General features: G+C 38.5%; 1 protein-coding gene across 1 annotated transcript in view; it reads left to right on the top strand.

The window, feature by feature from the left end:
- phactr3b (phosphatase and actin regulator 3b) overlaps nucleotides 1-15,715 on the top strand; it is a 79,209-nt gene extending 63,494 nt beyond the window's left edge. Inside the window, exons 9-13 of the mRNA XM_056252525.1 lie at nucleotides 9,263-9,318; nucleotides 12,846-12,907; nucleotides 13,484-13,624; nucleotides 14,630-14,706; nucleotides 15,165-15,715. Of these exons, the coding sequence (XP_056108500.1) occupies nucleotides 9,263-9,318; nucleotides 12,846-12,907; nucleotides 13,484-13,624; nucleotides 14,630-14,706; nucleotides 15,165-15,180 (352 nt within the window). The 3' untranslated portion in view covers nucleotides 15,181-15,715. The remainder of the gene's footprint in view (nucleotides 1-9,262; nucleotides 9,319-12,845; nucleotides 12,908-13,483; nucleotides 13,625-14,629; nucleotides 14,707-15,164) is intronic.
- Nucleotides 15,716-16,511: the final 796 nt, after the last annotated feature.

Below are 16,511 nucleotides of genomic sequence, written 5' to 3' on the forward strand. Positions count from 1 at the left end.
CGTTCCTGTGACCCGTCGGGACGGCAGATCCCGAGCCCCTCCCGGGATGACCTTACTATCAATAGCTCTCTCTCCAACAGTGATGCCGGCCTCTCCACAGGACTCAGGCTGAAGCTAAATATAGACAGGAGAGCTGATGAATTATTCATGAACGTTCAGCAGAGCACAGCCCAGCTCGAGATAGAGAAAGCGAGATGAAGACAGCTGGCTGTTCAGTTTTGAGGCGAGGGCTCGGTGTTAAAATAACTCCCACTCACAGATGCTCCACCAAACCAGATTTCTGCTGCAATCTTTGATTGTCAGCGCTCCATTCTGATGAGACAACAGCTCTCAAACAGCAGATCTGAGTGGGACCGAATGACAGCTCGCCAAAATGTACATTATGACATTAGTTCTTCACACTTTTCTATACAACAACAGTTCTTATAAGAAAAGGTTTTATATGGGTTATGTCAGAGAGAACCTTTTAAGTGTTCCCATCGTGTAATCATGGATTCAGTTTAAAGTAATTAATCTTGTTTTAGTTCTATTTTAAACATACATTATCACTAGAATTAAAAAAAAAAAAATCTGTAATTTCTCTTTATTTAGAAGCTTTCTAGCATAAAGAGTTCTTTAGAATTGAGTCACAAACCTTAGAGTTCTAAATAGAACCCACTGAACCTTTAGAGTATGTAGTGAACACATAGTTTAAGTAAGGGATAATCGCAATCCACGGATATCTGTGCATTAAACGAGTTAAATGTTACTTCAAAAACAGCGACGTTACTGTCTCTTTACTGAGTATAATGTAGTGATTCAGTAGTCTGTGTACACTCCAGTGTGTGTGTGTGTGTGTGTGTAACTGTTCTATTGCACACTGTCCGGCCAATCAGAATCGAGTATTCAGACAGACCACGGTATAAATCACTATATAACTTCAATCACGAAACACTATATACAGTACCAAGTCTTCTGAAGACACACATGCTTTGTGTAAGGAAGAAAAAAAGAAATGTAAGTTGCTATGCAAGGATTTAGCTTTTTTTTTGTTGAAAAATTATATTATTTGAGTTTAAAACAACATAATTGTGAGTAAATAATGACAATATTGGTTACACTTTATTTTAAGGTGTCCTTGTTACACTGTAATTATACATTTAAGTGCTGAGTAATAATAATTAACTACATGTACTATAGGGTTAGGGTGAGGGTTTTGTTTAAAGTTAGTTGCATGTAACTATACATAATATGTAACGTGTAACAAGGACACAAAAAAAGTGTTAAACAATATTTTCTCTTTAACTATTACACTGAAAACAATTTGATGTAGAAACAATTTTCACTCAGAAATTGCTAGTAAATTTCACGATTAATTAGAAACAGCAAGTAACACATTGCATTAAACAGGAAATTTTAAAGTAAAGACAGAAACGGTATTTTCTGGTAAAGCATACTCCAATAATCTTTGTTTTATTCTAATGCTATCAAATCGATTAATCACATCTAACACAAAAGTTGGTGTTTACATAATATATGCAAGTGTGTGTGTGTGTGTGTGTACAAATACACTGTAAAAAATGAAATGCCGTTTTTACGGTAAAATACCGGCAGCTGTGGTTGCCAGAACTTTACCGTCAAAAATATGGTACAGAGTAGACGTTATTGGTTTTACAGACTTAACTTAAAATTTACAGTAATAAACCGTATTTCATTATCTGATATAATGTTAATTTTCCAACCTATTTATGTATTAATATCTGTTTTGTACCATTGTAATACAATGACAACCAACAATAATCACAGCAGTGATGTAAGTCGCATGATAAATCAAAGCTCATCACAAGCAGCTGTTTCAGGAGAAAGTTAGTACAGTGTGATTCGCACAAACACTAAACAGCATCATGGTAACACATGAAATTTAAAAAATGCAATAAACATTAATTTAACAATATTAAATGTAACATAAAACTCTAATGTACATAACTGATAAGAAAAGAACTAAGAAAACTAAGAAGAAACATAGTTATTTAAACAAAAATACATCAAATGTGAAGTGTCACGCAGGGAAGTGTGGGAATGTCAATTTACGTTTTTTCACTGTAAATTATACAATGAGTTGTTCTTTTCACTTTCAAAAACTGTAAATTTAACGGTATTTTACAGTAAAATTACATTAAATGTACCGTTAGATCTATCACAGTTATTTACCGTATATAGTAAGGAAACTTTCTGTTAACCAATTAACAGTTTTTCACTGTAGCATTTTTACAGTCTTTTACCGTTAAAATCACGATAATTTTTACAGTGTATATATATACACACACATATATATTTCATAAACTTTTTTGTTAGATGCGATTAATCGATTTGACAGCATTTTATTCAGTGTACATGATATAACTGTGAAATTAGAACAAAATTAGAACAAGACAATTGGCTGTGTTGTCTTCATGAATGCCTTTGAGAACAGAAAACAGAACAAAAATCATTATTACTGTATTATTTCACGGTTCTCAGCTTAATTGTGTAACAAAACGTCGCAAATGTTTTCCTTCTGTATCTGTGTCTCACATCTCCCACATCACTCCGCATATGCTCTTCTTCTTGCTTGCATAATACAATTATTACAACTCAAACGTATATTTCACGCCCATTTATTATTTCTTAAGCAGTTTAACATCAGATGGCCACCCTGTCATCAGCAAACTGTACATTAACCGTTACATAATCTTATTGTTTAAACTGAATGAATGATGTCTTATATTTCACAGTGCATTTTGAGACTGCATCTTTAAAACTGCAGTGCCTTGTGTAGAGAAAAAAAAATCGATATGAGATTACTATAAATTGATGCCTATTGCATGGATGTCACGTATTGTACAGTGCTAGGGAATAGTTCCTCCTTCCAGAAAACACCCAAGACTTCAGTTTCTATTTAAAGAATCAGCCATTTATAGCCCAAATCACCTCAGCACGACTCACGACTCGCACTCGCGCTCACACACACACACACCCCCACACACACACCGGATCATTACCCTCTCCAGAGCATTCGATGGCAGCTGGAGTTGCTAGGCAACAGCAGCCAGTCAATAATAGCTAGATGTGTGGCACTGTAGGGGAGTCTCTCTGAAATATTAATCGCGGTTCCTTAGAAAACCTCTTTACAGTAAAACCTACAAAGCAAAGGCACAAACAGCCGTCCTGTTACACGGTGATCAAATGTCGTCCCCGATTGTTTGACTTTATTTCTTCCTTCATGGCAGAAACAAAATGTTCAGTACAATTCACAGTGTGCATGTTCCCTCTGTGCTGAATGAACATGTTGCTTGTTTGCACATGTGTCCGCTCTTTATTAGTGTTTCTGTGAGCGTCTAGCTGGCCTGTGCACATCTCAAAGGGCTTCACTAGTGGCGTGTTGTAATGGAGTTTGCCGGTTTGCACCAGTTTCCCCATCAGCGCTGCAGGATTATTGACTGTGTGTTTCTGGACTGGGCTAAAGTAAGCTCCAGGTTACGGCCCAATGCTTGGGATGCTTCATAACTATAGATATCACAAGTGACTGTGCATATGACGCTACAACCGAAGGTGACATCGTCTTTACAACTCCAGAAAAGCCCAGATCCTGGAATTACACGCTGTCGCCGCACAGATCATCCAACAGTGAAAGCGCTATATTTACATTTGAATACACTTGCTAATTAAGTCATCAGAGGCACAATACCAGACACAACTAATTATGAGCGCCCACATTCCTCTGCATCAGATCTGCGTACTCCAGATCTTCAACACCAAGCTTTACAAATCTTTTGTCCTGTTTCAAGAAGGACCCTCTTTTTATTTCCTCAAAATCCACTGCTGGCTTTATTGTGAACAGTTCATACACGTTATTTCAAAGAGCATGTGTCAACAGAAGTGTGAAAAAAATATGGTAACACTTTATAATAAGCCTAATGCATTGACTAACATTAACCAAAAATGATCAATGCATTGTTTAAAGATCTCTTATGCTTTCTAATGTTGATCTGCGTTTAGTGTGTAATGTTGCTGTTTGAGCATGAAAAAGCTCCAGTTCTTCTCTATATCAGTGTTAGTGTTTCTGAACTCCTGAAACGCCTCCATTGTAGTCTTGAGTTTCTTCTGGGAACGAACACGTCACAATATTACTCATTATAATAATTCATACGCAGAATAAAGGGGCGGGGCCTGGTTGAGTCAGTTAGTAGTGTGTTAACTGGAGGTTATGGTAAGGGGCGGGACATTCCCCAAACACACTCGAAGCGCTCGACCAATCACAACACACTGATCCAGCCGACCAATCAGAGCACAGTGTGCTTTTCAGGAGGAGGGGCTTCACAGAGACAGGAACTAAACAGAGCGTTACTGACAGACTGGGAAGAGACGAGCCGCAAAAATGGAGAATATGAGGAAATAATCAACATTCAAGCGGGAAAATCTGTAGTAGTGTTGAAATTAACATTAACTAAGATGATTTTTAAGTAATTTTAATTGTTAATTCATGAAATTATGCTAACTAATTGAATCTTCATAGTGTTACCAAAAATATGGTAAATTATGACAAAATAACAAAAAACAAAATAGCAATCCAAATACAGCAAGAAAGGAATGATGTTTTGTCGACTCCACAGATACAGTAATATAGTATCTCATACAGCCCCAATCCACCAAGCTGTTTCCAATGAAAATCTCAGTATTGGAAAATCAATGACTGGAAAGAGCCGAGTTGCTCTGTGGGCCACAAATAGACAGTTCCTCCAATAGCAGACATTGTTTTAACCCAACAGCAAATCGATTTGTGTTCATTCCCAGTTCTGGCCACAAGAGGATACGATCTATTTAGGGAAAGAGCTGAATAGGTCAAAAACAATGCGTGAAGCAATTAGTATCTTGACTGGATAGAGTATAAATATGTTTTCTATAGGGTTTATAAGGCATTTGAGGTAAACCAAGCATCCTTTCTGAAGAGTGGGCCGTTTGTGTCAATAAATCCATTTTCTTGTAATTGATGATTTGGATTTGTTGTGTCATGTGTTTGTGCAGTTCCTCAGATTGAGAGTGACTGTAGATGTGTGTGTGTTTGAAGATGAGAGCTCACACTGATCCAGTGACGGTCACGCAGAGGCTCTTTGTCTCATGTGTCGCTCTGTTCTAAAGAGCAGACCTGGGGTCAGACGCCAGATTTGATGAATTATTGAAAGAGGGCTCAGAGTAAAATTGCTTTCATGTTTAAGCCTTTATTTATATATATTTACTAAACTGTAGAAACAGCATTTTGAATTGGGCTCAAAATCCTTTCTGTTTGACACACATCTTCATGTGAATGTATCTGTCTGTCTGTCTGTCTGTCTATCTATCTATCCGTCGATCTATCTGTCTGTCTGTCTGTCTGTCTGTCTGTCTATCCATCGATCTATCTATCTATCTATCTATCTATCTATCTATCTATCTATCTATCTATCTGTCTGTCTGTCTGTCTGTCTATCTATCTATCCGTCGATCTATCTATCTGTCTGTCTGTCTGTCTGTCTGTCTGTCTGTCTATCCATCGATCTATCTATCTATCTGTCTGTCTGTCTGTCTATCCATCCATCCATCCATCCATCCATCCATCCATCTATCTATCATCTATCTATCTATCTATCTATCTATCTATCTATCTATCTATCTATCTATCTATCTATCTATCTATCTATCTATCTATCTATCTATCTATCTATCTATCTGTCTGTCTGTCTGTCTGTCTGTCTATCCATCTCTCTGTCTGTGTCCCTATCTATCTATCTATCTATCTATCTATCTATCTATCTATCTATCTATCTATCTATCTATCTATCTATCTATCTATCTATCTATCTATCTATCTATCATCTATCTATCCATCTATCTATCCGTCTATCTATCCGTCTATCTATCTATCTATCTATCTATCTATCTATCTATCTATCTATCTATCTATCTATCTATCTATCTATCTATCTATCTATCTATCTATCTATCTATCTATCTATCTATCTATCTATCTGTCTGTCTGTCTGTCTGTCTGTCTGTCTGTTTGTCTATTTGTATATTTGTCAGTACATTTTACAAGAAAATACTCTTTCAGTCTTTCTACTTCAAAGTTTGCACATTTAATTCAATGTGCTACTTGCCCATTCTTTGCAATTATTTGTGAAATTTCTGAGTGAAATTGTTTATACACCTTTTTTTTTTTTTTCAGCACAGACAAGATTTCCGTTCCTTCATCTGTCTTGTACATCTCATTTTTAACATGCAGTCAGGAAACCAAATAACACTGGAAGAAGCACCCCGGAAGTTACATAAACGCTCAAACCATTCTTAAGCATGGATGTAAACTTCTATAATGATCCCTGGCATGCTTGTCCCTCAGGCTGTCCTAGACACACTAGGCCGTCAATCAAAGCTATAATGGCCACCCATGCTGCCAGTGACTGTCTGAAACCCCTTCAGAGCGCTGGCTGGACCGGGACGAGGCTCGGGCATTAAAGCACATCTCAGTGAGCAATGACATCCAGTGAGATCCAGGCTGACTCACGAACACTCACTGACACTCACATCAGGAGCTGTTCCTGCAAACCGCTGATCGCTCTGACACATCGCAGGGTCACTTAATATACATCAATCCCTCATGTTTCATAAGTGGAGGAAGTTATTCAGGAATGAGCGAGAGCCCAGGGTTTGGGGCGTTTGTGTGTCTGAATAAGAAGGGTTGCAGGGCGTTCTGTATTCAAAAGAACAAAACGCCTTTTGAGAAGAGCCTCTATTACAGTTTTGCTTTGGTACATTTCTCAGATCAGAATTGAAATTCTCAAAACAACCTGTTCAATCTTCACATCATTGTGTCACTTGTGCACATCAAAAAAGCAGTTTCTCATTTCTTTGAACAAGTTGCAAATGATTTGGTACATCCATCCAAATGATTATATTCTCTGCTGTTTCCTACATTATCAATCGCTTATGTCATGTTGATCAAAATGTATTATAATGGGTCTCTGTTGAATAGTTGATCCCTGAACAAGTTGTCATAATCACGCATATTTCTATACATTTCCATTAGACTTTTTTTCTAAATCTGTCCTGTTCACATTTCTACTTTTGATTTTTTCTTTTTTTTTCTTTGTGCGATGGAATGCTGTCTTTTCCTTTCTGTATCGCAACGACATGGTCTGTCAACAAATTACAGTACAAACAGTAAAAGCGTAAATGTGAATCTTGTCCAGTCTCTTGCAATCAAACTCCCACATACAAGGTGTGTAACCTACAATTTACAATAATTGTCATCAAAACTTTATCCATAGTTTACATCAGACCATCCCTCCAGAGTACACTGTTATATTGACAACATGATTAAGCAATTTGACCGTCTTATCCGTACACAACGACACAAGGACTTGTCATTCTGATGGCACTGACATGTTCACTGACACAGATATGTACTTTTGAGTGATGAACTAAGGATTTTGAGAAAGAGACTGGCTTTTGCAGGAAATCCATGGTGTTTTGCTATTTGTATGAATTGTTTTGAGAAATGCACTTACAAATTTCGAGGATGATTCGAGAAATGTACCAAAGCGACTGAGAAAAACAGAAAAAAATAATTTTTAGTCAGCATGAAACAGAAGTTGCACATGTCTTGTCTTCCCTATTGTGCTGTATATCCGAGTGAAACGGCTTCTCAAACAAGAACAAATGTGAGCGGGGCTTGATTTTGTCCATGGGGAATTGATTGGATGATTGGATGGTTGTGGTTTGCTATTGGCTGATCTCATGTGAGTGACAGGTTGCTCCGCCCTCGTCATCAGAGAAGAGAAGAGATGGAATTCGTTTAAAATAATAGTCCATAAAAAAATAAAATAAATAGTCAATTTTGATTTCATGTTGACTTTAAAGGCTTCAGTGAATATGGTATCACAGCTGAGCTTCCGGCCCGCATGGCTCGGTTTAATCTTCCCACAGATAATATTTCCAGGATCGGGGCCAATCGGGCAGGATTTAAAAATATCCATCTCTTATTTGGAACTGCATTTTTTAACAGCAGTTTGTGTTTATGAAGTCAGTCTTAAGCCTGCTGTTTATGATTTATGGCGTCATGATGTGACAATTAAAGTGGGCGAACAGAGAATACTTCAGCTGTCATGTGAATCTATCAGTCAAGAAGTGATGTGAAACCTAGAGCCCCATGCAATGTCCCCTGGATGTCAACTAGTCATGACTATTATTATCATTGTTAGCCGAGCTGCACAAGTTGACAACACAAGATCAGTCTTGTTTCATGCAACAAATGTGTCAAATCTATTTCTTTTTAACACCATCACAACTCTCTGCGTGATGGGCACAACACCATCCGATCCTTCCGGATGCTTTCATCACTGATGTAGTTGGACTACAATTAGGCTATATTGTTTGGACTAGGCTATAATATGCAGATATTTCATGTTTTGAGACTTCTCAGACTCAGACAGAGAAGCGTGTGGAAATATGCCAATGCTGATTCAAACCAAATGAAGTTATTAATTTAACACGATTACATAATTGACATGTTTTCTTATGAATATGAAAGCCCCGCCCAACACGTCTCTCGTCTCGACCGCGTCGTTTAGAAACAGATCTATCCCGAGTGAACGATCCTTCTCCCTTCGAACAATAGTGTCCTGTTGCAATTGAATTGTTTTGCTTTATCGCTCTATACCTCTCCGCTGTTCTGTTGAAATCAGCATAGATGTGTTTGGATATTAAAGCATCCATCAGAGGTTGTATTTTCCCTGACTGCAGCATATTCCTGCAGGAATCTCTCCCGCACGCGCCGCCCCCTTTATAAATGATGCGTGAAGGATCTCCGGGATCACACCACTCCGAGACTTCGGAGAACTCAGGACCAGATGCTCATCTCTGTCTCTTTTTCACTCTTTTCTATTACCTTTTAATACAACCCGTCACTTTCTACTTATTTCTTCGTCGATGAGGCTTTCGTGTAGCACGCGCGCACCCATGAACAAGTGCCGTTCGGTTTCTTCCGTGAAATCAGGGAGTTTCCAGCACAGATAATACTAAATGTGGAGGTGTAAGAGCTTTAGATGCGATGATCCTCGGCGATGTTTAGACGCGAGATGGGACGCAGGGTTCGCCTGTAACATGCGCGGGTCGCGGGATCCCCACTGACACACTGATCACAGACTGTCACAGACACTTTTGGAGATTGCGTGAAAATGGTCCAGAACGTGATTTTGGTGTTTTTCCGCAGGAGATTGAGTCAGAGACCAGCAGTGGAAGAGCTGGAGAGCAGAAACATCCTCAAACGTGAGTATCACACCTGTCAGATGAGAGAAAGACTAGAGCTGCATACAAAAACTACTTTCTTTTCCATGGATTTTTTTGTTTTGTTTTGTAACTTATAATGGATTTTTCTGTGTTTTTGTTATTGTTATAGTCACACTTTGCGTGTTTAAAATTCATATATACTACTCTATGTTTAAAAGAAAGTGTATATTTTTATTTAGCCTACAGTAAAGCAATTCTGTCAGGGAAAATGTAAAGTCTACTTCGTGTGGTCATGTCTAAATGAACTGGATGTATTCAACAAAACTGCTTGACTGGATTAGGAAAGACCACGAAAGTCATTTTTAAGAGTTAGGTCAGGTACACTCAAATAACCTTTGTCTTTTTTCAAGATTTATGCATTTCAATTTATAGTAAAATTCCATCAAATTGAATTAAATAATCCTTACTCATTTTATGAATTTTTCAGTTCACATAAACAGTCCTCCAGTGACAAATGAATTTGAGCTACTCATATTCCATGTAAATCTAATGAACAGCATGAGGTTATACATGTTTAGATCAGATTAGGTTGGAATAAAGAGATCATCTGTCAGGAGCTTGACACAATAATATCAGCGGCTACAGACTCTTACACAGATCTACACATGAGCAGAAACACAGCTTCATTTAACTGTTTTATAATTGCTTTTTTGATGAATTATTGATTATTTAGATAGATAGATACTTTATTAATCCTTCTCAGGAAATTAGATTTGTTACAATAACATCAACCACATTCAGTCCTCGCACACAGACAACATCAATCTATACCTGACTACATTCAACAAAACTTTCACTAAAGCATTCTATAACCTATAATATATTAACTAAAACATACCCTATAATGATAATACTAAAAACAAATACACAAACAAAATTAACTAAAGCATACAACCCCTATTTTAATAATACTAAGAACATACGTAAAAAAATAAATAAATAAGAATAAATAAATAAATATAAATCAGACATGAAATGGCGTATGTATGACACGCCAATTCGTATTTTCATTTTTGGCGTGCTATCAACACGCATAATCGCTTTTCAGCGTGTTTATCAACGCCTTTGACTTAACGTTATATTACTGTATTATGTATATATAAATATATGACCTACCCCAACCCCGTCCCTAAACCTACCCGTCACTGGGGTTAATACCATTTATGAGTCTTCTCCTACCATCCTAGGAAAAGAAATATCGCTCCACAGATGTAGATATAGATTTTGCTTCGTTTCGCTCGGACATTTAACGGCGTACACATACACGCGGAATCACTCGGACATTTAATGGCGTAGACATACACGCAAAAGATTTCGGCGTGGACATACACGCGGATAGCTCAAAATGCGTATAGATAACACGCCACTTGAATTGAAAGTGGCGTGTATGTTTACGCAAAGTCATGATGTCATGTTGGTTATTAGGATCTTTATAAAAATAAAAAAATAAAAATAAATCTATTAAAATCTATTTTCTGTTTCGGCTTTTCTTTAGGAATTTTACAAACCTTGCACACTTGTGCTGGCTCTTGTTTATTTAGCAGAGCCTAGGCACCTGTGTGTGTATCTGTGCTGACACACACTCTCACACAACTGCCATTCCAGGCAAGAACAGAAGCTCAGACACAACATTCTGCTTGCATTTTATTTTACAGTACGTACACTTATGTGTACTTGCATGAGAGTACTGGGTAGGTAACTACAGGTTAGGTTTAGGGTTAGTACCTAGTTATTGTAATTACTATAATAAGTGCACAGAATGTACATGGAGAACAGGACTGTAAAATAAAGTGCTAACGAAGCACTAACCATTTTCTTAAAGTGAAGTAATCATTGTGATATTCTAAAGAATCTTTTTCCACTATAAAGAACGATGGTAAATGTTCTACACGGAACCATCAATGCCAAAAAACAACCTTTATTTTTAAGAGTCAAAGCAAGGACGAGCAACAAGCAGAGTGTCCTAAAGAATTGGAACATTAAAAGCGTTTTCCAAAGTGGTTTATCGCAGTTTAATCATAGTGGATCAACACGTGCGGCTGTTAAGTCCTCCGCAGCACAGATTCTGATAATCCACATATTTGACAGAGGGAGATATAAGGGAACAATGTTATCCTGCTCTGTGAAAGAATAAAGCCTATCAAAGAAATGCGGTAATCTGGCGCTCTGCTGTGGTGAACGAGGGTCTTCAGGACAGCTGCCGACACACATGCTCACCAGATCTGGTTTGAACATGAGTTTGACGTGGAAACCAGAAAAAAAAAATAAGAATATTGGTTTAATAATGTTAATTAAAAAAATTATATATACATTTTGAATATAATATATACTGACATTTGAATTAAAAGTGCAGTAAGCGATTTCTGAGAAACACTTTATATTTGAAATCAACCCAAACAAACACACCCCTCCCTTCATCACATTGTTCACAACAACTGCATATCTTGGTTCTGTGTATCATAGCAAAACCAATGTTACTCAGTGTCCGTTTTCAGGCCATCCCGCTGAGGTCTTTCCAGCACTGGGAAGCTTTTCTAATATTAATGCTGATCATAACCCTTCTGATACTCCTCTGGCCTCCTTTTCTCTTTTGTGATGTCTCTCAGGCATTTCTCTTTCTACAGTCTTTCTTCAAATCTCGCTCACTCTCTCTCTCTCCTCCCTCATCATGATTGGACACGCCCCCTACTGTTGATTGGTTCACTCACTCTCCTCCCTCATCATGATTGGACACGCCCCTACTGTTGATTAGTTCACGCTCTCTCCTCCCTCATCATGATTGGACACGCCCCCTACTGTTGATTGATTCACTCTCTCTCTCTCTACTCCCTTTTCATGATTGGACACGTCCCCTACTGCTGATTGTCTCACTCTCTTTCCTCTCTCATCATTAGTGGACACGCCCCCTACTGTTGATTGGCTCACTCTCTTTCCTCCCTCATTATAAGTGGACACGCCCCCTACTGCTGATTGGCTCACTCTCTTTCCTCCCTCATTATAAGTGGACACGCCCCCTACTGCTGATTGGCTCACTCTCTTTCCTCCTTCATCGTTAGTGGACACGTCCCCTACTGCTGATTGTCTCACTCTCTTTCCTCTCTCATCATTAGTGGACACGCCCCCTACTGCTGATTGGCTCACTCTCTTTCCTCCCTCATCGTTAGTGGACACGTCCCCTACTGCTGATTGGCTCACTCTCTTTCCTCTCTCATCATTAGTGGACACGCCCCCTACTGATTGGCTACATCCAATCCAAAACATGGTGTGTTGTGTGGCGTTCAGTCCAATCCAGTTTCAACCACGTTTTTCAGAAATCGCTTACTGCATCTTTAAGAGAATCTAATAGCTTAAAGAAACTGATACTCTAGCAGTCGTACACGAGTGAGGTTGAGTGAATCGTGCTCTTCATGTGGTGCGCTGGATTAAGTTAATCTGTCTGTACCTCTGTGGACGGTGTGTGTGCTTCTTCTCATGTGTTTGTGTGTTTTTTGTTGTTGGATTTGCAGAGAGGAATGACCAGACAGAACAAGAGGAGAGAAGAGAAATCAAACAAAGGCTGAACAGAAAGGTGTGTGAATCCTGACAGAGACACATATACACACATATCGGCTCTGTTGTCATATGTAGTATGCACTCATAGTCACTGCTTAGTCACTCATGTGCAGCATTGGCTCATGAACCTATAAACTCCCTATGTCACCCTATAAAAAATATTTTTAAGAATATTGTTGATAACAATTGGACAAGATTACAATTCTTAAGAGAAAAATCACAAATACCTCCACTCTGCAAATATTGCATTCCGCAAATGCTGAAGTTAATGGAAAAGCATTGATTGATGTTTATTAAACCATTAAGCCAAAAAAAGTGACACAAGCCCCTTTATGTGGTAAAATCATTTAAACTAAACCTCGAGAGGCTTTGCAGAAACAGAAGAATGAAAAAAGACACCAATGGCAAATAAATAAATGTATATATTAATGATTTGAATCATTACTAATTGAGTTAATGAGTTCATCATGAGCCTACTGTAACTGTAGTCTGTGTCTTTTGTTGCCATTACAACAGATTGAAACATGCAGCTCATCATTTGTTAACTGTGCAGCTGTTTGACTAAACCTCTCTCTTTCTCGTGTGTTTCCAGCTCAACCAGCGGCCCACTGTTGATGAGCTGCGGGACCGGAAGATTCTGATCCGTTTCAGTGATTATGTGGAAGTGGCCAAAGCTCAGGATTACGACAGGAGAGCAGACAAGCCCTGGACGAGACTGTCGGCTGCAGATAAGGTGTGTGTGTGTTATGGACTCACACACACCCCCTACAGGACACCACACACAAGACCAGTCATTTTACATTTGATATAATATAAAATACAAAATACTACACTGTAAAAAAAAACTTTGACCTATATCAACTTAAAAACTTACATTTTCAAGTATTATCAACTTGGTTGTAACAGTCATTTAAACTTAAATGATATTAAACTGACTTAAAAAAAACGAGTTGAATCTCGTATAACATAAAAAAAATGTTTAAATAGTTAAAATACTGCCAAAAAGTTGCCAAAATTTTTTAGGGCTTATGGATCTACAATATCCTGATATGTTATTAAGCACATCAATAAAAGGATAGATAAATAAATAAATTAATGAATTTTATAAACAATCATGGGGGGAAAAGTTATAAAAAGTATATGGTGTGTTAAACAGTTCCACGCTGCATTATCAAATTATAGCCAAAATACTTCTTTGAAAGAAATTAATACTGTTATTAATCAAGGCTGTATTGGTCAAAAGTGACAGTAAAGACACTTATAATGTTACAAAAGATTTCTATTTTTTTAAATGCTTTTTAAAAACTTATTATTCATCAAAGAATCCTGAGAAATGAAATGTATGACGATTTCCACAAAAATATGAAGAACTATTTTCAACATCGATAATAATCAGAAATGTTCCTTAAAAAGCAAATCAACATATTAGAATGATTTCTGAAGGATCATGTGACACTGAAGACTGGAGTAATGATGATGAAAAATCCGCTCTTTTAACAGAAATAGAAAACAGCTATTTTAATGTGCAACAATATTTATCAATGTTACTGTTTTGACTGTATTTTTGATCCAATAAATGCAGCCTGGTTTCCAACCCAAAACTTTTGAATGGTGGTGTAGTGAATAAACAAGCTCTAGAGGCGTTAGTATTCTGCAGAACTGATATTCTGTGTAAGCCATATCATTTCTATAAAGCGCCAGGTGTGTTCATCAGATTGTTGTTGTTTATGCCTCGCAGGCGGCGATACGCAAAGAGCTGAACGAGTTCAAGAGCAATGAAATGGAGGTCCATGCGTCAAGCAAACACCTGACAAGGTCAGTGTGTGCTTCTACTTCTTCATGTATTTGTTCATGGCCTGTTTCCATATACTGTTCCATGTTTGCATAAGTATTCGCCACAGAAAAGTCACCGCATCGATGATAGATTAGCACTTGCTTGCGCAGTCTCTTGCGTAACCGATACAGGTGCGCGACACACACAGTAGATCAGTATGGGAGGTTGTTCTTAATATAGCTGTATCTGTTCTGAAGTGCCGAATCAGCACACACTAGCGCTTGCCGACATGTGTAACAAATGCTTGCTTACATTTAGCTTACGTCTGTTTTACGTTAGACCTCATTTCTGTGGGCTCAAATAGCTGAACAAGGTCCTGCCGAGCGCAGATCTGTCTAGAACGCACACACTCGCTGTTCTATTAATACACATTTGATGGATGATAGCTGGTTTTTTGGTCGGCCAGCACTTACAGGTGTTTTCTTCCTTCGCACTGCAGGTTCCACCGACCATAGCAAGGTTTCTTCTGTGAAGAATATGCTAACGGTATCTCTGTGAAGTCTACGACCTCAGGAGGCTGTCCATGGGCGCTCCATGGAGGGCCTGATATTTGGGCGCTAGTGAACCTTGGAGACCGTGTCTCTGGAGCTTCAGCCTGAAGAAGGCAAAACCCTCCAAACTCCTCTCAGCCGAGTTATCGAACCTTTATTCTCTTCAGGGGACTCTCGTGGGATGCTGGAAGACTGTTTGAATAAAAAGACATTCTTCTCTTCTTTTTTTTTTTTGTAATGGACTGTTTTAAATGGTCGCTTTTTGATGCCAATGGGGGGCGGGACGGGGGGATTGGGGATCAAGCATGTGACTCTTTCGAATCTTTTTTCCCACACCAGTGTTGGTGCTGTAGTGACACCCCAAACGTTTCTGGGCTCCTACTAAAACTTGAGTTTCATATCAGCTGTATAGATGTTAGTATGAGGAATGGAAATCATGTCTTACCTTTGCAAGGACTATTTATTGTCTGTACAGTACAAGCTTTGGATTTTTAACAAACGACAATGTCTGTCTTCTTTTCTGAATGGATGGATGAACAGATGGACATTAGGGTGGATAGATGGATGGATTGACATTAGGGTGGATGGATGGATGGATGAATAGATGGACATTAGGGTGGATGGATGGATGGATTGACATTAGGATGAATGGATGGATGGATGGATGGATGGATGAATGAACAGATGGACATTAGGGTGGATGGATGGATGGATGAATAGATGGACATTAGGGTGGATAGATGGATAGATGGATTGACATTAGGGTGGATGGATGAATAGATGGACATTAGGGTGGATAGATAGATTGACATTAGGGTGGCTGGATGGATGAATAGATGGACATTAGGGTGGATGGATGGATTGTCATTAGGATGGATGCATGGATGGATGGATGGATGGATGGATGGATGGATTGACATTAGGATGGATGGATGGATTGACATTAGGATGGATGGATGGATGGCTGGATGGATGGATTGACATTAGGATGGATGGATGGATTGACATTAGGGTGAATGGATGAATAGATGGACATTAGGGTGGATGGATGGATGGATTGACATTAGGATGGATTGATTGACATTAGGGTGGATGGATGGCTGGATGGATGGATTGACATTAGGGTGGATGGATGGATGAATAGATGGACATTAGGGTGGATGGATGGCTGGATGGATGGACATTAGGGTGGATGGATGGACATTAGGGTGTATGGATGACTGAATGGATGGATGGACATTAGGGTGTATGGATGGCTGAATGGATGGATTGACATTAGGGTGTATGGATGGCTG

This window comes from Rhinichthys klamathensis, unplaced genomic scaffold (assembly GCF_029890125.1).
Source record: "Rhinichthys klamathensis goyatoka isolate OS25496 unplaced genomic scaffold, OSU_Roscu_1.1 h1tg000095l_1, whole genome shotgun sequence".
NCBI classification, from domain to species: domain Eukaryota; kingdom Metazoa; phylum Chordata; class Actinopteri; order Cypriniformes; family Leuciscidae; genus Rhinichthys; species Rhinichthys klamathensis.